Here is a 25,977-nt window from a genome sequence, read left to right as displayed (position 1 = left end):
CAAAGTGGATTGCGCATTAGATTTATCAAATGTTATTATGAAATAATCAGTATGACAAGCTTATGGAATATATGAAAATAGATTTATATATACTTTGCTTTTTATCTATCAGTAATTTCACAATCAGAGGGAAAGCTATCATCAGTAGATATGTATAGTTTGTTATTTGTTTATGGCTAGCTGCAGTAGAGAAATGTCCTGTAGATGGATGTACCATGAGATTACCATCAACCTCCTATGAGGCCTATTGGGAAGTCATCAGATTTGCTGTGATGATGATGTTGGTGATGGCATCATAAGTCACCAAATAAGTAATCCTTTGAAGAAAAATGACCATGGCCATGGCCATGGCTAAAACAATCAACTTCATGATGGTGGTAAATAAAAGAAAATACCATTAAAACAATGACATCACCTACTGCTTAATGTTGTCGCCTTTTGATGCCACCAGTTTTGCTGTTGCCATGTTGGTGCTTTAAAACTGGGCATCATGAGCAATAGGAAACTTGTCATTAGCTAATGAGGTTATCCAGTGCGCATACTTTATAATTTTCCATAAGTTACAAATTAAACTTTGTGTTTTCAATATAACCACCATTAAGTCATCAGGAAAGTGTTTACTGAGGTCACAGAACAAGGGAGCCAAGGTTTCTTTTCCCATAGACTTCTACACAACTGGAAGACGTTTTGCAACCAGTGGAGTCGCCCCCTGCTGGCCATTAAAAAGAAAGCAGGTCTCTTTTGCATTGGCTTCACATTTCCAAAGTTTAGTGAAAGAAACTACTTTCTTTCGCTAAACCTTTATGCTGTCTATGAATAAAAGTCAAAAATGAGTGAGATAGATTTTCTTTAACACTGAATGGGTAAACTGTACTAACTCCTGGATATTTCACTGGGTTAAAGTAAAACCTGTTAATGGCCTTAATTAGGATACGGTCTCTGTCCTCTTGTCTTTCTTTCTTTTTTTGAGGTCGAACCTGCATATTTGAAAAAGCCACAGTGGGACGATGGTCTCACATCCCTTTTACTTCTACCTGAGACCCCTCACACACACACAAATATGCACACACATATTCATGCACACAGCCCCCTCTCATAAGCTGCGAAGAACACTGAGCCACTCTTCTGAGCATGTTTGTTTAAAAAAAGGGCCAATAACCCATGAAACTTGCTCCTTTTCCCTCTCTCTTCATCTCACTAACTCTCTCTCTCCTCCTCTCCAACTAGGGTAACATGGGAGCCCCCGGTCCAAACGGAGTTCCTGGACTTATTGTGAGTTGTAGTTTGTGTGTTTTCTGTGCACAATCTCGGCTGCAAATGTTTAAATGAAACTGAATATACCTGCAAAACTGGAAAAAAAAGGAGAAAACTTTATTAGCTTGCATTTATGTCGCCTGCCAGTTTGGTGGGAATCTAATTCATATATTTAATATAGATATTAGAGATGGCACGATACCACTTTTTTATGTCCGATACCGATACCGATATCATAAATTTGGATATCTGCCGATACCGATATGAATCCGATATAGTGTTTTTTAATCAACAAAACGTTTTTTTAATATCTTGCTGCAGTTTGTATAAGTTTATACTCAAGTTTAAATAAATAACAACACTAAAGCTATTCTGTTATACCTGTATGTAAAAAATACACTGCGTCCAAAATATGTCATAGTTCAGCAACACTGATCAATCTAATAAAGTTAAACCTGCTCCATCCTCCCTATTCTGGTATTTTAAAGAGTACTTAGAAAAAATTTTAAGCAACCTAACTAATAGGGTTGCAAACTCCCAGCAAAAAAAAAAAAAAAAAGGGAACCACCCTCCACCTCATGATGCTTAATCGATGTAATCAAATTTAATTTGATGCAGGGGGAAAATGCACAAAAATAAATTATTTTTCAAGAATAATTAAATAGATTCAACATCTTTCTTCAACAGAATTGCAGACTGCACAGATGGTATCTTCCCAAAGGAAAAAGTACTATAGCTTACTAGGGTATATTAGACTTAACAGTTACTATATACAGTAATGGACTTCTATATATTTTACACAAGATTAAAAACTTTGGCTGTAAGATTCAGATAATTATTTATTAAAAGCTCGACATTTTAAATGAGAATAAGAAAGAAAAGTATGTCTTTGTGCCCCCCTTTTCCCTGTTCATGCCCTATCGGCCCCCCTGGCTAAACTTTGCTAGATCCGCCCCTGCACAATTACCAGCCGTCAGCTACGTAGAAAAAGATCCTGGTGTAGAAATAATATTAAATAAATTCTAACAACAGCTGATCAAGCTTAAACGTGCTGCTGTTGTTCAGCCGCTGGTTTCCTCTTTCTGGTCAGAAGTGGGCCAAAACTCGTGACAGAAAAGCCAATCAGCTGATCATTAAGCTGTTTCACGATTGAAGCAGCAGGATAGAGAGAGAGAGAGAGAGAGGCAGTCGCTCCAGGTATGGTTGTTAAGCTTAACGTAGGAACGCTTTACAAACATTCAGAGATGAACTTACACACTTGCTTTACTTCTCTCTGGGAAAACTTCCTCATAGATGAAATGCTGGTTTGCTAGCAAGGCTACAAATACACACAGCTGCTCTATCACGTGACCACACTGCTGCTACGTGCTACGGTTATGAGCCGAGTTACGCCGTGTAGCAAGTTTTGTGGGGTGCTTTTTTGATATTTAATGGATCGGATTACATTTTTTATTTCTCGCCGATATCCGATCCAGTAATTTGGGTCAGTATCGGACCGATACCGATACGTAATATCGGATCGGTCCATCTCTAATAGATATTAGGTGAATTTGGATGGCTCTTAGACGCCAGGGCTTTTTTCACAGTGAGTGCAAAGCCTGAATTGTGCAGTTTATATCTGCTATTTTCTCACATGAAGAACAAGGCACTCGTGTGCAGTTTATCAATCACACAGACCTTAACAGTGCATCTTGTCCTCCTCTTGAAGCAGCCTTTTAATAACTATTTTTAGAACAGAGCTGCCCCCCGCCCACCCATCACCTTGCCCTCCATGCTTGCCCAGCCCGACAGCAGCATAATTGTGTATGATTATAATGTCTCCCTGGTTTCTCTTGTTGCGTCCCGTCTTCACCCATTGCTGCCACTCCTCCCGACCTATTCTAGGCCACCGGTGGTGGTAGTAGGCCTGTAATTGAAGGACTCTGATTACAGCCCTAGTCTGAGCTTTGTGTCCTCTTTATCCGTCTTATCCATCAGCATAATGTACAGTACATAGCAGCAGGACGGAGCGCCACTACAAAAATAAAAATATACAGTCACTCTTCTCTGGGGACTCCAAAGCTGAGAAGCTTTGGGTGAAGGCTGGCAACTACTGAAGTAGAGAAAATGTCTAGACAATGACTCTCACTTAGAAATACACTCAAAATAGATAGATTGTTTCTCTTTTCTTATTTTTCCTTATATTTAACAGTTGAAAAAAAAACTGAACCAAATTTTATTGTGTTAAATACTGCCATTCTGAAATACAAACAAGGCCTGCTTTGATGTCATGAAGCCTCATCTGTGGCAGTTTTTCACCAGTATGATGTTTCCGTGTCTATGATGATGCTAGGAATCACTGGAGTTCATTATCAGTCTTCTCCAATCGCTGAAATCACATCTCACATCACATGTAATCACATCTCACCATCTCTGTGTTTTATTTGCAATACGTTGACTGTTTATGATGCATTTTCACTATTAGTACAAGTGCATGCTACAATGCTGTTTGACATGTCTGTGCTGTTTGGTGTGCAATAGGATGTTTTTTCAATAAGTCCCAAAAGGTTGATTCAGTTCATCTGGACGTAGCGTTTTCAGTAGGAGAAACGTTTCGTCACTCATCCAAGTGACTTCTTCAGTCTCAGCTTACTGCAGGTTTCCCCGATCTTATAAAGAGTACATTTGCGCAATAACTGAAACTAGCCCACTGCATGATCAATGGGCTGTGAAGTCAGTTCGTTGCTCATTAATATGCAAATTTTCATGACTGAAAACGCTAGATTAACAGAATCAGTCTTTTGCGATTTACTTACCTGGATGATTGAGCATGCATCAAGACATGTTTTTATAGGGTTTCATATGTGCATAAATACAAAAACAGGCCTTTTTAGCCTTTTGCTAGCTGGTTACTGGGCAACCTTTTGGCATCTCATTGTATCATGCATAACTGAAGTTTTGAGGCTACAAATGAATCAGAATCAGAATACGATGTTATGCTTGGGAAATAAAAATGATACAATCCCTTTGTAAGGTCTTATAGTTGTCAAAATGCAAAATCCAGGTTATAGATGCATTAGACAGATGGATTTCAATGTGTGCACAGAGCAGAGGCAAGTATTTCTCATTGCAGCATCATCCTCCAAAAACACACACAGAGACACACACAAAAATACATAAGGACCTTGCTCTTAGTGACCATTGGGTTTGAATACTTGAATACCCCAATACTGCAAATCTGTGTCTTTCGAATGTGCAAAATTCAGTTTCAGAGTTCATTTGTGGGGAACAAAAGTCTATACAGAAGTGAATCTGCTGTTTTAAGAGAGCAGCTAAGTGTCAAGTGAGAGTTCAGGTAGAGTGATAATAAACAAGAATTCATTGAAATTAAGATTAATGTGTTTCTTCATGCATTTCTAGCAATTTGTGAGCAGGAAATATGCCGTTGAAATTAACATTTAAGTGTGAGACTAGAGCACTGAAACTATAGAGCAGATCTTGTTGTTTTAGAGACAGATCAGTCCAGCAGGATGTGACTTAATTATCAGGTATTATTCCATTAGATTAGAGGTTTGGGGGGTACCTTTTAACTCGCAATACCAAATTAAGTGAGTTGCTCCGAGGTGCAATTTTGCAGCTTATACTTGATAACATCCTCTGTCGATTATTCACTGGGGCTAATGTTTGAAACACTAAGCCAAGGCTACTCTTTGATTTAAGCTTCAGATGCACAATCTTGGCTTCTGACCACAACATCTATTCATTCTTCCCGGTGTCAGTCATATATTATCATCCATTGTTTTATGTTGTGTGTGATGTGATAGCGAGGCTGGAAGCCAGACAGTGAATTTATTCTTAATCAATCCCAAAGAGCGCTCTTATTGTATATGTGTTTTTTACATTAATGAATGGGGCCTGGGCCACATCTTTGCTCGTTATGCATGTGATATCACTATTTATTAATGTGTTTCTTGTTTATCCCATCTTCTTGCATTAGGGAGACATGGGACCTGTGGGACAGATTGGCCCGCCAGGACCTAATGGACTGAAGGTAATCTCTCACACACATATAGAGATAGAAACTGTTGCCTTCACTGTCTTATTTTTATCAGTTATTGTATATGCAATAAAACAAGAGATTTTTAAGAAGGCCTATTTTAAGCTTTTGAATTTGGATTAGTTGCCAGTTGTGTGCCGTAAAGATGCACTTTTGATCGAATTTGGCTTTTGGGGTGCCTTTCAACCAGTTTGTTGGTGCTTTTTCCAGGGGGTGCCTGGAAATCCAGGAGAACCAGGACTGAAAGGTGATAAGGTGATCTGAATATTCCTGTTATTGACCTGTGTTTAAGCAGCATGTGATGGATATGTAGTCTTTTGCATCCTACCGTAGATATTTCTGTCCAGAGTTTAGACTTTAAACAGCATGCTTTCATTAGGTGTCACCTGCAAATTAACTTATATAAACTTCTGAGGATTGTTTCTATTGGTGTAGATGAGGTTTCCATATGCATATTTTTGTGAAATCTATTATGGAAGCATTTTAATTGAAAGCAGCCAGCCAAGCTATTGAAGAGAATGAAAGAAAAGTAGACAGACATTGTCCTTGAAATTTAAAACAAAAAAACACACACAGCATGAAGAGACCACTCAGCACTGATGATTTAAGGAGGCTCAACAAGCAGGCCTTTTAAGGCCAGCAGTAAAATCTGGCTGCCTCTACTAAAACCAGAACAGTGCACAATACCTTAATGATGGTAAAGCACAAGTAGTCAGATCTGAAAGTGACTGAAAGACCTTCATCAGAGGCCTCATGTTTGAAATTTGGTTTATTGGACACTTCTCACTTTGCATTTGTAATTACTGCAGTTACTCTTTATTACTCATTTGTTTTGTACTGGAACGGCCTGCAAAACATGTGGTGTGACAAACTGCAGCAATGCCTAATGCATAATACATACTGACACCACATGGAATAGTTGGCTAATCCAGTAAATAACAGTCACTGTGTGTGGATATTCATAAAGTGCAAACTGCTAATTAGTATTGTCTGTTTAAAAAAATAAATAAAAGCTTGTATTTGGAAAAGTAGAACATTTCATTTCCCCCTAATGGTTTCCATTTTTTTCCTTTTTTTCTGTCCATACCTCATCCATCCGCATCTATGTATGCGTGTTCGTCTCCTCCTCTCTCTCTGTCAGGGTGAAATTGGGATTCCTGGAGAGCAAGGGGAGATTGGATTCAAAGGAGACAAGGTATGTCACCTTTGCAACACAGTTGTGCACGCCACACATGCACACGCTCTCTATCTCCCTGCTTTCCTCAGCCACCGTATGGAACGCTACCTGCAGTACACTTGTGATACACAGCCTTTGTCTTTGCAAAATGACTTTTCCAGATGTCTGCTGTTCAGCTTAAGGAAATTCATATGTTCTCCCTCCACATTTGTCTCTGTGTGTATGCAAAATTCAAATCCATCACAGAGCAGAGTGGCCCCAAGAGATAGCACAATCTTGAACAGAGAGTCATGCATGTCGAATGTCTGCTTTGCTAGAAAAGAAATTAAGCTTCTGATCCTGTCTGACTGTCTCTCTGAGTTTTTAACTTTTGTTTGTATTGGACAGGGTGTCCAGGGGGCCCCAGGTTTACCAGGCATCCGTGGGAAACCAGGACCACAGGTTAGTTCTTGTCTGGGAATGTATTCATGAAAACCAAGAATACATTTAACTGTTAAAATGTGGATAAGCAATTAGATAAGCAATAGTTTAGTTTTTTGTTTGTTTGTTTGTTTGTTTGTTTGTTTGTTTGTTTTTGCCTTCATTGGTCCTTAAGCTATTTCCTTAATAGCCTTTGTGCTAACAGTTTGGCCAGAAAAGAAAACTCAAGATATGTCTATTAGTTCTGCTAACAGACATACCAGTTAACTTAGCAGAAAGCTGAAAACTGCAAGCTCAGCAGTGTCAAAAGGTCCAAAACCTGCACATTATGTAATCTTTAATGTTTAAAGTAGGGTTTTTAATCAACAGTAAACATAACTATTTCTTGGCCTGATGCAACAATTTCCTATCCATGAGGTTTACAAGCATCCATTAGAGTGTCCAGGAAGTCGCCGCTCTTTGCCAGGAAACTGTCACCAGCATTATATCAGGTCAAGTGGCTCTATAGTGTAGTGGTTTCTATAGTTGCCTAACAAGTGAGGGCTCCCTAGTCTGATCCCAGAAGGAGGCACAAACCTTTATAGGGTTGCATCAGATGTAAAAAATCTGCCAAATCAAACATGTGGAGCTACCAGCATTGCTGGTTCAGGACGTGGACAACTTGCTGAGACTTGATTGATCAGTGAGCAGTGCTTTTATACCTGTTGAGCTCATTTCAAACATAACCTGCTCCAGAAAAAGTTAGGTCTTTTGCCTTGCCAATGCACCCCATTAATAAGTGAACCACATTCATAAAACAGACAAACAAATGGTAACACTGAAGTTACATGGATAAGCCCAAATCCTGCTTCGTAGTACAGGACTCAGCTGCTGGCTGTGCCAAATGCACAGACATTTGCAAATGTCACTGATCCTCTCATCTCATTTTCAGCATGATTTTTTATTTCTTATCACATCCAGCTGTTTCAAGTCTTTCTTTTTTACAGGGAAAACCAGGAGAGAAAGGTCCCGATGGTACCCCCGGACCTCCGGGCCCTGAGGTTTGTATTTACTCCTTTGTTGTTGCATTTGATGTCTGTATTTCACAGACAGAATAATAATCGATGCCCTTTTTAATCTTGATAGGGTTTTCCTGGTGACATGGGACCACCAGGAGAGAATGGCCTTGAAGGACCAAAGGTTAGTAAAATCATGATCTAAGCTAAGCAGTCCCTAAACTAACTCATGATTCAAAACAGGGACAGAACTTGGCTGGTGCTCCACAGCAACACTGGGAGAGATACAGTGGCTCTTGAGCTAAATTATAATGCCAGCCCCCTAATATTCACATGATGATAATGTTTTTTTGGTTTTTTTTAAGTAGGTGCAATACCACTGCCTTATTTTAGTTTTGAGCGTTACTTTTGCTTATACTTGATCATAAACTAAACATCATCTGGAGAAAGTTTCAGTAGATGATAGCTTTTATTGTATCGTGGCTCAAGAGTTGGGTGTTCGCCTTGTAATCGGAAGGTTGCTGGTTCGAGCCCCGGCTTGGACAGTCTAGGTTGTTGTGTCCTTGGGCAAGACACTTCATCCGTTGCCTATTGGTGGTGGTCAGAGGGCCCGGTGGCACCAGTGTCTGGCAGCCTCACCTCTGTCAGTGCACCCTAGGGTGGCTGTGGCTACAATGTAGCTTGCCATCAGTGTGTGAATGGGTGGATGACTGGTTGTGTATAGCGCTTTGGGATCCTTAGGGATATACAAATACAAATACAGGCCAAGGAACTGTCCAATAACACCGGAGTCATGAGGATTCATCCTCTGGGGCCCATTGTTGTCTGTCTCAAATTTTTATGGCTGTCCATCCAATATAACTAACAGACCCGTATCATTTTCCCCATAACAGTGCTGCTACTGTGGCTCAAAACACATATGTAAATGCTACAATTACTTTTACAATTGTTTTACTGTCTTTTACCCATCAAGGGAAAACCAGGGGCTAGAGGTTTACCAGGCCCACGAGGGATCCCTGGCTTGGAGGTAAGACTCTCAGACGCCACCCACATAAGAATGACCCAACTGTGCCTGACAGGCATTCAAAGATTTATGGCACAATGAATTTTATTTATTTTTTGCTAAGGAACACTTAATGTCCCTAAACATAAGCCATGCTAAGATCAATATTATCTGTTTCCAGGGAGACGAGGGCCCTATTGGACCACCGGGCCTAACAGGACTCGAGGTGAGTTATTGGTTAAACACCTGCTCTTATGAAAATAGAGGATACTAGAGAAAGATAGTCAGGTCTCATGTAGGCCAAAAAACAAGGCTCATTACTTTCCACCAGAGTATCGTAAGTTAGAATAACACAATGTGCGCATGTTTGATCAGTGAAAAACAAGGGCTATAATTGCCTGTTTCTGTAGTTGTATCGTATAATTTAGCATGTTTGTCTAAATTGTATCCCATGCAGAAGCATCCTATTTCTATCTGTGGTAAGCTCCTCACCAAAGATAGAGGGAGGGGAAGGGACAGAGCTATCACTTAGACTGTGAAAAGCATTGCAATGTGAGGCTAAATTTGTCCCCAAGCTTGACAATCAACTAAATTAATACTTACTGTTTAAATTAGCGTGGTGTTTGCACCCCAGGGTTAAACTTTTACTACAGAGTAGACAGTAACCTAACCACAAAGACAGAAAGAGCTATACAAGATCAATATGTGGCTTGCTTTAAATCATGTGTTACTCCTTTTAATTCTCAGCCAGCTCCATCGTACGTATTTTAACTTCACTGCTTTAGCTTTATGCATGCGCAACATTTGCTGTGCCACAGTTAGAGATCATATGAACGGTGATAAAGTAGGCTCTCTTTGTGGGTTTTTCTTGCTTTGGACAAGTCAGAAGTCTTGTGTTCTGTGTCTTACACAGCCTCCTGTAGCCTCAGGAGATTTTACTCATGGTGCATGCAATTCTTGATCATGACCACTAGGGGGCAATAATTGCCATCACCATGTTTATAGGTTGAACGATTTATAGGTGTCATAAAATGCTTGAAGACAGTAATGGGCCACTGCAGAAACATAAGATTTGTGATTATTAAAATATTTTTGAAATGACTGAAATTTTTAAAAAATTATTTTCAGAATAAATATTTGGTCAAGGTTACGCTTCACAGCAAAACAAACTCAGATGCTACCTAAGTAATTGTCATCCCATCCTTTCTTCCACTCATCTGCACTTTCTTTCAGCCTAACTCCCTCCACACTCACCCTCCTCCCACACACTCGCCTGCATCAGACTCTAACCTCCATTTTGTGCTCCTTCCAAGGGGAAGCGCCGTACGACTCCTCCGGGAGTTGTGATTGATCTCTGGCCAGGTGCCGCAGGTCCTCCTACTCCTCCACCTCATCAGCTAGCTGTCTTTCAGCTTCAGCACAGACTGACACTCTGCCTCTGTGTCACTGCATTAGCCTCTCTCTTTTTTGTCCTCTCCCTCATCTTCTCATTTGCTCTTCATTTGTCTCTCTCTCTGCACAATGAATGATCTTCCTCTAATCTAAAAAAGATGATAAGAAGAATTCTTGGAAATCTCTAATTAACTGCAAGAATCTGCCTTCACCCTTTGTATCTTAGAGCCTTATCCAGCACTGCGTTGTAAAAGCAGCTGAGCAAACCTGAGCAAAACTTTGGTACCGTTGAGTCACTCAATCAAGAACTATGGCTCAGGCGTTCCTGACCTGAAGGTGGTACTACCAGTAAAAAAACTCCCCCGCCCCCCCTTACCTTCACCCACCTTAACCCCAGGAGTGACTGTCTGTGCAAGAGGAGCATTAGTCATTCTCTCACTCTTTTTACAGCTCGCCAAAATGTACTGTCAGCAATACCTGTAAACCGCACTGCATATGTACGTGCATGGTGAACCAACTGTTTCCCGCTTCTCTCCTCAAGCTGTCATCTCACAGGAAAAAGATCCTTTATCCTTGCTGAGAATCTGGGATTAACATTAATGATGCATTCACTGGCAAGTGCATCCCTCATTATTCATCATCCTGTGCTAAAATCTTTCAGGGTAGAATGGGCAGGCAAGGATTCCCTGGGATACTCGGTACAGAGGGAGTTAAGGTGAAAAAAAAAAACACTTTTATTTATGATTTTGTTTTTATTGCTTTTTTGTCCAGATATATTGAAGAACATTAAATTCATTATTCTAATCTTTTAAGTAATTGCATATTTCTCTCTGCAGGGAGAGCCCGGCATCACTGGAAAAGTTGGACCCATGGGAGAGAGAGTAAGAAACCCTTGGCGGCTTGGCTGCTTTTTGCCAATTCATTAATTCAAACATCTATTAATTCATCCATTCAACATGTTTCAGGGCTTGGTGGGCTTCATTGGACCTGTGGGAGAGGCGGGACTGGCAGGAGAGAAGGTAATAATTTGCGGTTTTTTTCCCATGAATTTATTTCAATAGTCTTTACAAGATCACGTTGAAGAGAAAACACTGGACTTGTGCAATTTTAGGGAGATCGAGGGGAGATGGGCCTTCCTGGACCACCTGGAGAAAAGGGACCAACGGTAAGACAGAATGACAGCTAGAGTGTGGAGGGCTTTCACACTGAGAAAGAATGATGTTTGAGTCTGTTAAAACGTAACCTTAAGATTATATTTCCAAAGAATCCTAAGAAATGGTCATTTTAGATTAAACTGTGTCTGTTATTCCCATGGGAATATAGTGCTGTGAGGGATTAAGCACACATGTACCACAAGAATATGACAGAATATGTTGGGGGGTTTTTTCCTCAAAGCACAGCTCAGTCGTCACAGTTCAGGCAGCTTTAAACCCTGTATTCTAAGCAGTGGTTTGGCAATTGACAAGAGGGCTTTAACTGGGGAACAAAGCTTGTAATATTCATTCAAACAAAGTTGGAAATAATTCCAGTGAATTCGTTGTGATATTTTACCTCTGTGATGGTAATAATGGTCAGAAAAGTGCTGACAGTCCTGCTGGAAACTTTTCAAAAGAAAACACAAAAATAGAAAGAGGATATTGTTTTTTTTTTTTTCGGACATCGCTTGATAATTTCCTTACCGTCTGCAGGACCTCTGAGTAATTCCCTCAGTGTTGTGCACTTTCCTTTACCCCAGGGGTGTCAAACATACAGACCGCAGGCCAGAACAGGCCCGCCAAAGGAATCCAGTCTGAACCAATGTAGGATTTTGCAGAGTTTAAACGTTATTACAGTAGCCTTTCTTTATAATGACAGTGGAGTGAGACAGTCACTGGGGAAATGGGTTTATTCATTTTCAGTGATTGTAGTCCATTATATTAAAAGAAAGGGTAACATTTAGAGATTTTTTTTTTTTTATATAGTTTGTTATGCAATGGTTTCACTGGCCTGGCACGCTTGAGATCACATTGGTCTGTATGTGGCCCAGGAACTAAAATTAGTCTGACATCTCTGCTCAGTGGTTAGTACTGTCGCCTCAGGTCCTAAGTTCAAAATGCCATCGAAAATATCACAAGATAAACTTTCCCAAAGGGATTTGACTGAGGTGCCGGCTTAGAGCTCCACACAGTGGCTGCACGCTGCTCTGAATACTGAGGATGCGTTGAGCATTGAGAGGAAGATCAATAAAAGATAACTTAGCTTAACCTGCTCTTTCAAACAGAGTTCGTTGACTCTTTATCGTGTAGGGTCTTTTACGGACTTGTCTAATGTCTGCGACTTGCCGGAGTGGATAAGAATTTAGTCATCATTGTTGCTCAAGCAGAGAAGGTTTTCCTGCTGGCTGACAGCCAGTTAGATTTCTCAGAGGACTTCACCGCACACACACATACTCACTCACAAGGAAGTTCTGTGTTGGCCAGCTACAAAACAGAAACAGACCCTCTGGAAAAGTCTGCATCATACAATGTGAGGGGAGCTGACCAGCAGACATCTATAGTCACTAACAGAGTGCTCATACTGTAGGCTTCTTTGTTTTATTCCTGCATGACATCAGAACCGCCTACTGTGCTATAAGTTTGTGTATTGGATAGATTTTTATTGCACTCGGCTGTCTTGAGTAGTTCTGACTGAAGTACTCCCCATTATATAGTTATGCTTTTACAAATGGCCTGGCCAAAAACGAGCTACTATAAAAAAAAAAAAAATTAAAAAAGAAGAAGAGAGAAAAGCAGCCAAAAGTAGTATGTTTTCCTACATAAAATCATCACCTCATGCTGTCTATTTTCTTTCTGTTCCGCTTTCTCTTTCATCGTTACATAAAACGTATTTTCCAGCGGACAGAGCTTTTCTCCAGATGTATGTTTGAACTACCAATGAGGGTGTGAAAGACGGACAATTTATTGCCTCAAACACATCTCAGTGCAATTTGGAGAATGAGTTTGGCCTTTATGTCAACACCTTTCTGCTTAAATAAACTTGCTTTGTAATAGATGAAAGTGTCAGAATATCATCATTTTGTGTTGTTTTTGTGTTTTTTCCTGACGTGTATCAGTTGTAATCGATGTACTGAGTTTATGTTTATCTATGTTTGCACACCAGGGTCACCCGGGGGGACCGGGTGAGGCCGGACCTACTGGACCACAAGGAAGACCAGTGAGTCACCATCCTTTTGCATATTTTGCACTTTCTTTTTACTCATTCATAGTTGTATATGATCCTCTCTAATCATAGTGATGACAGTGAGTGGTTACTAACAATAGTAAGTGTCTGTTTCATAGACATTTGAAATATTAATCAATTAACTTTTTCTTTTTTTAAAAAAAAAGTATTTTAATTTCATTCATTCGTAGATTATATTTTAAGTAATTTTAGTAACCCACATTCTGTAGGTTTCTCTGAGCATTATAAAACCTGGCAACCTCCCGCTGAATGTGCATTACCCTCCTGTCAGTCAAAAGCCCAACACCTATAACCAATTAGAAGCTTCCCCTGCCCCCCGTTCTTTGCCGTGGCCAGCTTTGACAGAGTGGGCCAATCATTGGTTGAAGGCAGGGGCCACTGAGCCACCAAAACAAATATAAATATGGAGGATTTGGGGTGCAGCAGGACAGGATTCCAGAGCAGACCCTTTAATTGGTGTGAGTGACAGATCTAACAACAAACCCTATAGTGTGTTCCCGAGGTCAGGCTGCCCTGCAAGGTCAACAGCCAGGGGGCTCTGTGGTCTGTCAGTGTAAACCTTTGTTTTATCTCTGTCCCTCCCCCTTGTTTTCTCTTTATCCCCCATTTTCCTTTGTTTATCAGGGCCCTCCTGGAACGACTGGGCCAACTGGTACCAGAGGGCCTAAAGGCTTGCGGGTAAGTCAAAAGGTTCACGTGAGTTTAGTTGTTTTTTTTTTTTCTTTGCAGCTTAGGTGTTGACTGGCGTTCTGCAGTCACTGTGTCACAGATCCCAGCCTTGAGAACAGATCATAGACTTGGCAGAAGAGTGTGTATATACACAATTTTTTGTTTTGCGTATCCTCTGCTGTGTGTTTATAGGAGATCTGTGCTACTGCTTTCAGAGCTGTTTGGTGAATAAGGTGAAGTGATGTGTGGCGGGATCTGAGCTGATGTTATAGATGTTTTAAAGGACGCGGGTGCTTCTCCACACATATGCAGTTTCAAAGTTGAAGAATTAATGTTTTAGCCTTTTTTTTGTGGGGGGTGGGGGGGGAGCGAACTCATTATGAGCACTAGAAGAGCTCTGGTGATGTAAACCAAATGCTCTTTTCTTCATTCCATAGAAATGGAACAATAACTGGTGGTTATGGGAACGAGTCATTGTTAGTCCAACATCACTTCTGTTGTGGTTGGAAAATGGGATCTGGCTTTTGTTGCTCATCTGGAAGCTGCTTGCAGATAAATATAGTAAACCGGGGAAGCAGGGTTTATGTTAATGATTAACTAAGATTGGATTGAATTATTCTGCTTTAATAGCAGTCACTCACAAATGCCACTGCTGAGGCTTTATAATATGACCCGTGACTAAGGGAGTAATTCCCCTGTAATTAAATAGAATTTCAATGGATTTTATTTGAAATTACACTAAAAACACTAGAATAAGTAACAATATTTAAGTACTGCATAAGCAATTATTAGTAGTGCGCAATTTCATGCTAAGTTTGCAGAAAAAGAAACAATATTTCATCATCTTACATCATAAACACGCTCTACTTATCATGGTGGAGGCCACATTATGGAGTGGATTAATCTTTATTTAATATTCATTATGTTGATGTGTATGATGGATGTTGTCTTATTCTATTATTCAATTCTATTGTAACCATAAAATGATGGAGCAAAGTCTAACTTAATTTTTGTTCTTTCACAATTACTGTGTAAGCAAAACATTCAAGCTTCCAGGCAGTTTGCAGGAAAGGAGATGCTCCTTTCCTGCAAACTACATTGAAGTTAAACCACTTCATAATACAGTCTGTGCCCCAAAAACTATTGTGTGCTTACAATGTAAGGTAGGGAAATATTGTTTGTTTTCCCACAAAATTACCAAGAAATGACATGGAAATTACTTTCCATGAATAATTTCCTTTTCTATGAAATTCCTGAATTTACTTAAAACTACTCCTGCACTACCTAAAATTACTTACCGATTACTTAAATTTACTGTTTCTTTGTCTCCTTAAAAACCTACTTGTTGCCCTCCTATTCTTTCCCCCTTGTTCGCCCTTTTTCTCCATTTTTAAAAAAATCTCATTATTAGATTTTTGATTTATTTTTGATTTTTTGAAACCTCGTGTAAATACATTAGCATTATAAATGGCACTTATGAAGTTAATACTTATAAAGAGATAGGAGCAGCGAGTTACATTATTTTACACTGCTTAGTACTCTAGAGGAAGTCAGAGCACCTGTGTTTTTTTTCTCTGTTACGATGTGTTTAACACTTCCACAGTGTTGTGGCAACAAACTCTTTGCAAATAGACTTCAGATAATTAGCAGACACAGATAATGCCAGTAACAACACTGCGATTTCTTCAATTTCAGCGTTGCGGGAACAATAAAAAACACATAAAACCCCAGAGTGCTTTCTTGAAAGACGATAACCAGGCAAACAGGGACTAAGACCTGAAATAGTATCTGGATAAATACCATCAAGAGAAATTTCAATCCTCAATAATTGATGTTATTCATAAAATCTGACATCTGGAACACCATGAAGCAAATAAATTCTTGAAGTCCCACTTAAACATCTGCTTTCAGGTGCAATAATAATGAATCCTGAGTAAGATAATGAGGACAATTTCTATAATTATGTTTACGGTGAGTTTTACTTCACAGTTGTGAACGTACCTCAGTTTTAGCCTGTTTTTAGTTAGGGAACTTTTTACTTCTTTGGGTCCAATGAGCCAGCTGGAAAGTGGCGTAAAAAAAGCATTGAGCTTCTTCATCTGAAGAATCTATGGGAGATGGGCCTGGCCACGCTCTAAAATCTCAAGTTGTGTTTTCAGTTATTACTAATGTCAGCAGCTTCCACTGCCAATAAATCTGCCTGCTGCTACATGACTTAGTACACTGGGTCTTCCAAGACTAGAAACCTGAGCGTAGCAAGCCAGGAGTTACTCTCTCACAGACTCTGTTAGCAGCTGTGATCTTATGTGTGCGACCGCAGACGCTCATATCTCACCCCCGCTGTCTAAATGCGCACAAACTCAGTCCCAGCAACAGTTTTTAAAATAAAAAGCTTTTAGTGTATTCAGCATTCACCACGTTTAATGAAGCAAGTAAACACAAACTGATTGGCACGATAAAGTCTGAGCTGACACAAACAATTTAATGTTCCCGTTGGACAGAAGAAAATGAAGTAAGGCTGTTCTGTAACAGCTCTGTATCAAAGACTTTGTCACGCTTGGATAAAGCATCTTAGTGTGAAATGAGACTGCATACAACTACCATTTGAACAGCATATGTGTTTTAGATTTTCCCTACTTGGATTGAAGCACGAGGCCTTGTGAACTGTGACATCTGGCTCTGCTGAGACTGTTTTCTGACAGGCATATATTGTGGAAACACAAAAGAGGGAGATAAAACTGCACACCAACATCAGCCTATAGGGCGTTAGTGCCACTGCTGTCGTTTTCTGTGTCTGTTTTTATTTTCTAGTTTAAAAAAAGAAGAAAAACTTCTCCAGTAAAACTTGCGGATGTCAGCTACAAGGAGTCACCCAATCACGTTTTGCCTCTAATAACTCCTCATGACTTCTAATCACTAGAAATCCTCTACTAATGTTTTCCATACTGAAGAGTCATCTCATCATCCCTCCCTCTTGGCACCATCCAAGACATCCAGTTCATATAGATGCTGACTCTTTTGGTGTGGTTAATCAAGTTTTAGGCATAAATATGTTTTCTGTGCCTAGATAGAATAAAATATTTTCCGTACATGTCAGCTAATTAGTCTATGTAAACGTAACCAGTGGGTAGCAGGTACCCCAGACAGGAATGTTAATGAGCGGTGCTCATCCAGCTCCATGTATAATAGGCTTATAGCACTTCAGCTAGCGTTGTTCTGCATGGGCCAAACTCCCACTGTGCCCAGTCGTCAATCACTCTCACAACAAGGCCTCCTTTGTGAGGCTGTCATGTTATAGGCTTTTTGATTTCCACTCTAAAATATTTCAATTATCCTGAGAAAGGGGCAGTTAAACGCTCACTCTTTATAGCCACCGAGATCCGATCAGATCCGACTGACCCGTGTGGTGTCACACAGTTACAGTCAGTGAGCATCTTCTCAATATTAGTGAGCCAGTATCTTCCACAGCGCTGACAACAGATATGGTTTGGATGCAGGTGCAGAGCAGATGGACTGTGCTGGTATACTGCCTGGTTCCTATTTATTTTCACTACTCACAGGACTAGCAGGCCTTTTAGTAGATTTACAATGATTATCTTTGACAGGTGGATACAAGTAAAGTAAAGAGACAGCTGTTCTAAAAATGTGTGTGTTTAAGTGTGAGCAGTATGCATATGTGCATGCCCTGACTTGTAATTGAAATAATGCGTCTTATAGATGAGTGACCCTCAGTGCCATCAGTGAGAATATACAGCAAAGTAGCTAGTTTTACATGAAGCCTCTGTGCACATGTACATACATTAACTATAAGCACACAGATATATTTATTTTTGATATTTCCCTGATAAATGCAGGACACTGTAAGTGTTGGTGTCAAACTGTACAGAGATGTTTGTTTACAGTATGTTGTGGCTTTCTGGCAGTATTACAGTGACCTCTGTTGGTGAAGTGACAGCTGTCTTGTGTTTCAGGGAGCGAAAGGGCCTGACGGTCCAGCTGGAGAGATTGGATTAGAGGGCCAGAAGGTAAGGACGCTGGGATATACTTTTATCAAATCACGCAGACACAATTCAGAAAAAAAGCATATAAGAGAACAAAATTGCCAAATAAGCAACAATCAGCACAAAAAATAGCTACACATCTTCTTTTTTCCATTCTGAAACCTGGAAATATGAAATAAACTGATGTGTCTGGACAGTTGCTAGCGCTCATCCTTCTTCCTTTCTGCAGGCTTCTGATGGTCCTCCAGGAAAATTGGGTTTCCCTGGACCGCAGGTAAAGCTCCTGCGGTACCTTTCTGATTTTCCACTTCTTCCTCTCATGTACTTTTTTGGTGCTTATGTTCCTCCCGAGGAGTGAGACGTCAGCATAATTTAGAGGACATACATGATACCGACAGTGTGGAGACCCACAGTCTGTGGCCTAGATTTACATATATGACAACTTATTGTTCATTTTATTTTATTTTTTCTTTTTGTTTTGAGACTTTGAGACTTATCTGAGCAGCTGTTGCAGTACCTTGTAGTGATCTTTATTTATAGTAATGGTTGTAAATGCAACATCATAGGAATCAGTGTAATAGATTTCACAAAGATACACTCTTTTGTATGGATAGAAAGGCAAATAACATATCGTATGTGTTATTACGTCATAAGTTTATAAATATGCACTGTAGAACCATTTTGATTTAATTCTTTTTTTTATGTCTTTCCAGGGAAAGCAAGGAGAACCAGGAGAAACTGGACCTAAAGGATTTTCTGTAAGTTCATTATAATCATACATGTGAATGTTGAACAAATACAACTGAGGAAGATTAGATGAAGTCATGAAACTCCACTCTCTCTATTTTATAGTTGCTGATGTCATTTTCTGAATATACTGTATCTGACATCACACCTGAAATGCAGTGCCATTCTTTTGATTTTTAAATGGGATTTGTCAATTTTCAGGGTATCCAGGGGCCTTCTGGATCTCCAGGGGACAAGGGAATAGCGGGCGAGCCAGTATGAACCTCTTCCATCTTCTCAAATATGTCTCTTGTATTCCTTCATCATCTTTATACCTTTCCTGTTTTGATATCTCCGACCATCCACAGTTTCTTTCCTTCCTTTTCAGTCTTTTGCAGTATTTTCATTGCAGCTCATCAAACTTCCTCTCCCTTCTTCTGAGAGTTTTAATATTAATAATTCCTTTTTGGTAGAGTAGTTCATTCTGCCCAGCCCTGTTAGCTCCCATAAGCCAGGAGCTAGTTTATGAGACATTTTTGAGTGCCTATTAAAAATATATTCGCCTGTATTAAATGTTTCCTCTGGCGCAGCCAGAGAATTGTCTCATTCTTTGCACATCTGTTCTGTAGTGACAAAAAACAAGATTGATCTTTGAAAAAGAAACTCCGCATTTATAGAAGCGCTAAACTGCTGAATTTGCAGGGAAGTAGACATGATTGCTATTGCTATAATAGATCCAGTCTTTACTTTAAAAGATTTGCTCTCTTTCTTGCGGCTTTGTTTTATTGAACAGTGGGACAGGCAGAGCACAAATAGAGGCTCAGAAATATGTCTGTTTGCATGCATACTGACTTTCCCGCAGCAGCATTGGAGACCCCATCCCTCTTTGTTTTCATTAATATGACAGAGTTACAGGCTGATATTCTCCTGTTTCCTGTTTAAGTAGAAAACTGATCACTAACATAATTTCTCTTGCTGTATACTTCACAGAGCAGAGAAAAATCGTATTTTCCATTCATTCTTCATAATTATGTTCCTTGTGCTGCAGTCTTGTAGCTAGAAGGTCTGCAATGTACCCTGACATTATTTATGAAGTTTTTGTGCCAAAGCATCAGCATTTAAGAAGCAGGATCGGTGACACAATTAGTCTTTGCATTCAGAGCCAAACTGGGTACTGCAAGCTTGCTGATTTATCTGCCACTGGCACACTCACAGTAAACATCAGCGAGAGGTTCCTTTTTCTTTTTCTTTCTGTGCACATGACAATCTAGTTGATTGTAATTAGGCTGAAACATCTCTATTTCTCTTGTCATTTAGGGACCGGCAGGGCCACGTGGGACTATCGGACCTTTGGGAGAGACTGGTCAAAAGGTGAGAGACCTCGCTTACAGACAAGTGTGCATTCATATTCCACATGCAAAAGGTTGCGCTATTTATTTGCATGCACAAAAAGGGTGTTGTGAAAACTAAATGAATAAATATGTGGCATCTGTTCCTCATCCTACCCCAGTGGATCAATAACGCTCTCTAATTTAACCAATCTGTCCGATTTAATCAGTCAGCTACATAACAAAGGGGTCTTTTTTTCCCCCTCTCTCTCGCCACTCTCATTTGCCAATACATACACAAAAGTTGAGCTATTATTCATATGAAATGTCAAAGAGTCATCTGCTGTTTTCCTCCCTTCATCTTCTTTTTTTTTTTTTTGAACATAAAAAGACAATCTGCACAACTCTTTTATTTCTTGTCTTTGGTAATGAGCTGTTATTGTGGCACATTTCCGCACTGCATTTGCCAACACTTCTGTGTATTTTCAAGGGTCCTCCAGGAAAAGTGGGTGAACCAGGACTGCCAGGCGAGCCAGGGGAGAAGGTGAGAGAATAATATTGTTGTAGTTTTAGCTGGGCATGCTCTATGTTTTTACTCTGTAGTGGTAAACAGGATATCAAAGTTTAAGAGCTATCTGTGTTTATGTGTCAGGGAGCCATTGGACTTCCTGGGAATATCGGAGAGCAGGGACTAATAGGACAGCGGGTATGTTTATCTGAATTATGTTGCACAGTCTTCTTTGTTCTTGTTTCTTTCATAAGCATAATATATTTATATATTTGTGTGTGTGTGTGTGTGTGTGTGTGTGTGTGTGTGTGTGGGTGTGTGTGTGTGTGTGTGTGTGTGTGTGTGTGTGTGTGCAGGGAGAGCCAGGTCTAGAGGGTGAAGCTGGTCTGGCTGGTCCTGATGGAACCAAGGTGAGATGTTTTTTCCGTTTCGTGATGTAACTGTCCTCCATGCTGTATTCCAAACCACAGCATTATTTTTGGTGTGTAAGAGTGCTGCTGTCCATCGTGCACCTTCAGGGGGAAAAAGGTGACATGGGTCAGGAGGGTGACAAAGGAGAAAAAGGTGAAACCGGACAAAAGGGAAAGGAGGGCCCACCTGGAAGTCCTGGATTCACTGGTGTCAGGGTAAGTCACCTGTCTTTCTTTTAAAATTCATACACACACGCACAGACTTTTAAACCTCACTCTAAACCTTTTCCCATGGTAGGGTCCAGAAGGAAAGCCTGGCAAAATTGGGGAACAAGGCAAACCAGGGTCAAAGGTGCTAGAATCAAATAACCTAACAAGTATTCACAAATAATAACAAATACACAAATGCTGTGTGCTCAGGTATATTCTAACTCTTCTTATCCTGTACCTTTAGGGTGCCAAAGGTAATCAAGGTCACCTCGGGGAGACTGGGTCAGTGGGGAAGACTGGACCACCAGGTTTTGTTGGGCCAAAGGGTTCCAGAGGAACTATTGGTCATGTGGTAAGGTGGAATAGTAATGATGTAAATCACAAGCACTTTGCGTAATAATCCTTTAATAGATAAAACAATTGAAGATGCAACATTTGTTTTCTATAGGGAGCTCCTGGTCGAATGGGTCAACAGGGGGAGCCTGGTCTTGCAGGTTATGAGGTAAGATTGTTTTGTTAAGGTTATACATCAGAGTCAGCACAATGAAGCATTTGTTCTAGTTAGTTTAGATAATGTGACTTTTTGTGACTTTCTTTGCAGGGCCATCAGGGACCTCAAGGCTCCATAGGGCCTCAGGGACCAAAAGGTGAAAAGGTACGCATTGCTCACTTTACGTGGCGTGTTTCTCTTACTATTTCACTGTATCATAGGCCAAATCCTTATTGCGCCCCTGGAATAAGCTGGCTATGTAACACTCAGGGGGCATTTCAAAAAAGCTTAAAATCACCAAGAAAGTTTGTATTACTCGAAAACATTTGTTTTAAAACACAAATTTTTCTTACTTTTATGCTTAGGGCGAACAAGGGGATGATGGGAAGGTAGAGGGTCCTCCTGGTCCTCCGGGTGACATGGTAAGTCACACCCAACTTACTTTCCTTTCTCTTTCTCGTGTTTGTCTTCTATACAGTTGCAGAAATCGTGTCATTTTCAGTTTATTAATAGACTTTGTATCTTATCAGGGACCTCCAGGGGACAGAGGAGAAAGAGGGGAGGCAGGAGATCCTGGGTACAAAGTGAGGACCATCCATCCACTTGATTTTTTATAATATTCATTTGTGATTATCTGTTTTATAATCTGTTGTTATGTTTTAGGGGCAAATTGGTGTGGATGGTGAGCGAGGTAGACCCGGTGCTTCTGGACTGCCAGTAAGTGCCAAAACCTGTGATTTTCAGGCATACAAACACCAGGGACAGTCACCTGGTTTGTCTTTACATGCTTTCATTAACACGATTGTCAATTTCAGGGACATCCTGGACCTCAAGGGCAGCAAGGACCCAAAGGGGCCAAAGGAGATCAAGTAAGGATGGGAAACAAAAATGATGATGTGTGTGGGGTTCAAGGTTCTCAGCGATATGTTACAGTTGGTCTACAGCTTGGGAAATGGTCCAGTCTGCGTAATGAGTCCTTTGACATACAAAGCTAATATAAAATGCAACTATCAATGTACAATTTTTAAATGACATATTTGTAACATTTTGGCACTTTGGTGTAGGGAGGTGGTAGGATGGAGTACTTACTCCATTACTGGAATAAATAATGTGAACAGTTTTGCTAATAAAAACATTTATAGGATACTAGTTCAGTGCATAAAAAGTAATTACCTCATATAAATGTGCATCATATTAACTCAGGATCAGCAGGTTTCTGCAAAAGTTGAAAAATGAGCTGATATTGTGCATGATCAGAAAAATTTACCAAAGAGTACAGCACTGTGCAATGTGGGCTAACAACAAAAGATCATCCCAGTAAGCATTTAATATTACCAGAGATGTGTTTTAAAAATGTCAGTACACACCTTTAATAATCAATACCTGTTCAGTAGCTGCACACTTAAAACTTTCTATCTCTCATTCTTAAGGGTCAGAAAGGCAAACAGGGTCAGCCAGGACCAAAAGGAGCCAGAGGACCAGAAGTAAGTGACTTGTTTTCATACACCCACAGCAGGTTCATTTAGTGTTTAATTAAAAAGAAACGTTTTTGCAAATTATCTGTCTAGAAAAAATGTGTTTTCGGTAAAATGGATTGTCTTCATTGTCAAGTAAAATGAGCTTAAATGATGCATTTCAGAGGATTTGCTGTAGTTATTTGATGAGCCTGCTCTGCTCTGTAGGGTGTAGGTGGTCCTCCTGGTCCTAGAGGTGTGGTGGGCCGAGAAGGTCAGGAGGGTGTACCCGGGGTGGATGGAGTCCCAGGAAAAGATGGCAGTAAAGGAATCCCGGTGAGATGATCAAGGAAATCATATTATTTATTTCATTAGTGGCCATTAAATCCTGTTTCCATCCAGGAAATGAGTTTCACAGATGCGAAACAGGCTGATGAATTTGCTTTTGAATTTTGTCTTCTTAATGCCACTATCAGGACAAAACCATTTATCAGCTCAGTTAAACATGTTCTTCTTCCTCATTTTACCTTCTCAAAATGAATCTAGGGAGAGCATGGTGACGATGGGGAGGCAGGTCTTCCTGGAAAAGCTGGCTTGCATGGTAAAACTGGCGTTCCAGGACTCCCAGGAGATCAGGGAGCTTTTGGACCAAAGGTAGGACGGATGTTCTTTTCAATTAGCAATAGCTACCTCAAATAAGGAATATACTAGTGCAATATACTATACTAGTACAGTATGACAGCCTTAATAAAAATGCAGTCATTCATCCATTCAGGGTGAGCGGGGTCTTCCGGGTCAGAGTGGACCTCCCGGAAAAAGAGGCTTCAAAGGTGGAATGGGATTGCCAGGGCCACAGGGCGACAAAGGACCTAAAGGACAACCTGTGAGTGTCAGCAACAGATACAGTAGTATGCATAACAAGGAGTAGATGTTGAGATATATTTAATTTTCCTTTTAAATTAATTCTTCATTAAATTCTCACTCAGGGTGACACAGGAGAGTCGGGTTTTCCAGGTGTTCTGGGAGTTTTTGGACCAAGGGTAAGTGTACAACAAAACACTAATAAAATTTTCCACACATATTTGAGGCAGTTCATTTACAGTACACAGTCATTATCATCTAGATGAGGACAGAATAGTGCAGGTAACTTAGGCAACACATGACAATGACATTGATTAAGTCAGGAAAAGAACGAAAAGGAGGAGCTCAGATGGGGGTGGGTTACAAAGCGGCTTGCAGGTGCACATGAAATTGTTGGTGCTTGCACAAGTTTGTGTTGTGTACTATTATAAACCTATAAATCACATTTTATACAAACGTCAAATAAACTAATGTCAGCTGATGTGTGACTAATCATGTGACATGGCGGGGAAGACCACTATAACTAATTTTTTCTAAATTCAATTCAATATTGAAGCCATCAGAGCTTATCCAGTGTTCCGAGATGAAGCAAAATCTATAGTCAGAGATAGGTTAGTGTAAACATATGTTTTAGGCCAAACTGACAAAGTGTGTAATGGCTGTGTGTAAATATGTATCACTTTCAGGGGCCTCCAGGAGACTTTGGGCCAAAGGGCATAAGAGGGCCAAAAGGGCCCCAAGGATCAGTGGTAAGAAACGTGATGATTTAGATCATTCTGATAAAAAGCTCTGGAATGCTCATTCTTTTTTTTTCTCCTTTAGGGTAGACGAGGAATTGTTGGTCCCGTAGGAATTATTGGTCCCAATGGAAGAGCAGTACGTTTTGTACATGACAGAAGCTTTGACATTTCTCTGCGCTGATGTCTTTCAACATACTCACTGGTTTATGTACACTTTACAGGGTCCTCGAGGACAGAAAGGCAATCGTGGCGAGACTGTGAGTTTTCTTTGTCTTTTATCATATCTATCACTTGTTTTTTCCCATTTGTTTATATTAAGAGTGCAAAAAGCAGAGTTGATGGCAATATTCAGGCTAAAAATATGTTTTTCTCTCTCTGAACAGGGAGCTCAAGGTCCAAGGGTATGTTTGCACAGCATCGTCTTTCCCTCCTGTTACAATGGATTTTAATTTTACTGTGGTGACTTGAATGACAAAAAGTTAATATAGAAATTATGTTCTCTTCCTGTTAGGGATCTCCTGGACCTCGTGGACCACCTGGACGTCCAGTAAGTGTTTTTTTTTTTTCCCTCAACGTATAACCAAATATTATTTTCCAGCTTGCATGACACACGCAAGCTTAATGCCTAATGCCTGTTTTTTATTTCCTTTAGGGTCCTCCAGGTGTCCCTCTGTCATTTGTAAGACATGTTATACTTGCTGGTTTCATTACACCCGATATGTGTTAGAAGATACAATGTCACTGATTAAATTCAAACTGGGGTTTTTTGATGTAGAAAGAAGATGGTGTATTGTTTATGGATTTACCCACCCCACTCAGGACTGAGGTTAGTGGAAAATGCTGATAGTGTTTCCCCATTGTTATACTTTATAATCTGTTGACAACTTAAAAGACTCTTGTGTTTTTAGAATAAGCCTGTGATGGACCTGCCGATGCTGGACCAAGGTGCAGAGATCTTCAAGACCCTCCACTACCTCAGTAACCTGATCCAGAGCCTGAAGAACCCACTGGGCACTCGGACCAACCCTGCCCGTATCTGCAGGGACCTGCACAGCTGTGAACAGAAGTTAAATGATGGTGAGAA

General features: G+C 40.2%; 1 protein-coding gene across 1 annotated transcript in view; it reads left to right on the top strand.

Annotated features, from left to right (window-relative positions):
- col27a1a (collagen, type XXVII, alpha 1a) overlaps positions 1-25,977 on the top strand; it is a 67,388-nt gene that overhangs the window by 38,361 nt on the left and 3,050 nt on the right. The window contains exons 14-58 of the mRNA XM_085164983.1: positions 1,228-1,272; positions 5,231-5,284; positions 5,501-5,545; positions 6,432-6,485; positions 6,855-6,908; positions 7,874-7,927; positions 8,013-8,066; positions 8,856-8,909; positions 9,067-9,111; positions 10,939-10,992; positions 11,114-11,158; positions 11,243-11,296; positions 11,389-11,442; positions 13,416-13,469; positions 14,121-14,174; positions 18,137-18,190; positions 18,396-18,440; positions 18,880-18,924; positions 19,115-19,168; positions 20,210-20,263; positions 20,711-20,764; positions 20,873-20,926; positions 21,085-21,138; positions 21,247-21,354; positions 21,437-21,490; positions 21,593-21,700; positions 21,797-21,850; positions 21,950-22,003; positions 22,204-22,260; positions 22,369-22,422; positions 22,502-22,555; positions 22,654-22,707; positions 23,269-23,322; positions 23,521-23,628; positions 23,839-23,946; positions 24,068-24,175; positions 24,279-24,332; positions 24,840-24,902; positions 24,976-25,029; positions 25,115-25,150; positions 25,277-25,294; positions 25,405-25,440; positions 25,546-25,572; positions 25,669-25,719; positions 25,802-25,970. Of these exons, the coding sequence (XP_085021109.1) occupies positions 1,228-1,272; positions 5,231-5,284; positions 5,501-5,545; positions 6,432-6,485; positions 6,855-6,908; positions 7,874-7,927; positions 8,013-8,066; positions 8,856-8,909; positions 9,067-9,111; positions 10,939-10,992; positions 11,114-11,158; positions 11,243-11,296; positions 11,389-11,442; positions 13,416-13,469; positions 14,121-14,174; positions 18,137-18,190; positions 18,396-18,440; positions 18,880-18,924; positions 19,115-19,168; positions 20,210-20,263; positions 20,711-20,764; positions 20,873-20,926; positions 21,085-21,138; positions 21,247-21,354; positions 21,437-21,490; positions 21,593-21,700; positions 21,797-21,850; positions 21,950-22,003; positions 22,204-22,260; positions 22,369-22,422; positions 22,502-22,555; positions 22,654-22,707; positions 23,269-23,322; positions 23,521-23,628; positions 23,839-23,946; positions 24,068-24,175; positions 24,279-24,332; positions 24,840-24,902; positions 24,976-25,029; positions 25,115-25,150; positions 25,277-25,294; positions 25,405-25,440; positions 25,546-25,572; positions 25,669-25,719; positions 25,802-25,970 (2,671 nt within the window). The remainder of the gene's footprint in view (positions 1-1,227; positions 1,273-5,230; positions 5,285-5,500; positions 5,546-6,431; positions 6,486-6,854; positions 6,909-7,873; positions 7,928-8,012; positions 8,067-8,855; positions 8,910-9,066; positions 9,112-10,938; positions 10,993-11,113; positions 11,159-11,242; positions 11,297-11,388; positions 11,443-13,415; positions 13,470-14,120; positions 14,175-18,136; positions 18,191-18,395; positions 18,441-18,879; positions 18,925-19,114; positions 19,169-20,209; positions 20,264-20,710; positions 20,765-20,872; positions 20,927-21,084; positions 21,139-21,246; positions 21,355-21,436; positions 21,491-21,592; positions 21,701-21,796; positions 21,851-21,949; positions 22,004-22,203; positions 22,261-22,368; positions 22,423-22,501; positions 22,556-22,653; positions 22,708-23,268; positions 23,323-23,520; positions 23,629-23,838; positions 23,947-24,067; positions 24,176-24,278; positions 24,333-24,839; positions 24,903-24,975; positions 25,030-25,114; positions 25,151-25,276; positions 25,295-25,404; positions 25,441-25,545; positions 25,573-25,668; positions 25,720-25,801; positions 25,971-25,977) is intronic.

Source organism: Neolamprologus multifasciatus, chromosome 7 (assembly GCF_963576455.1).
Source record: "Neolamprologus multifasciatus chromosome 7, fNeoMul1.2, whole genome shotgun sequence".
NCBI classification, from domain to species: Eukaryota; Metazoa; Chordata; class Actinopteri; order Cichliformes; family Cichlidae; genus Neolamprologus; species Neolamprologus multifasciatus.
Note: the sequence above shows the minus strand (reverse complement) of the source record. Positions and strands in the feature narration are given on the sequence as shown.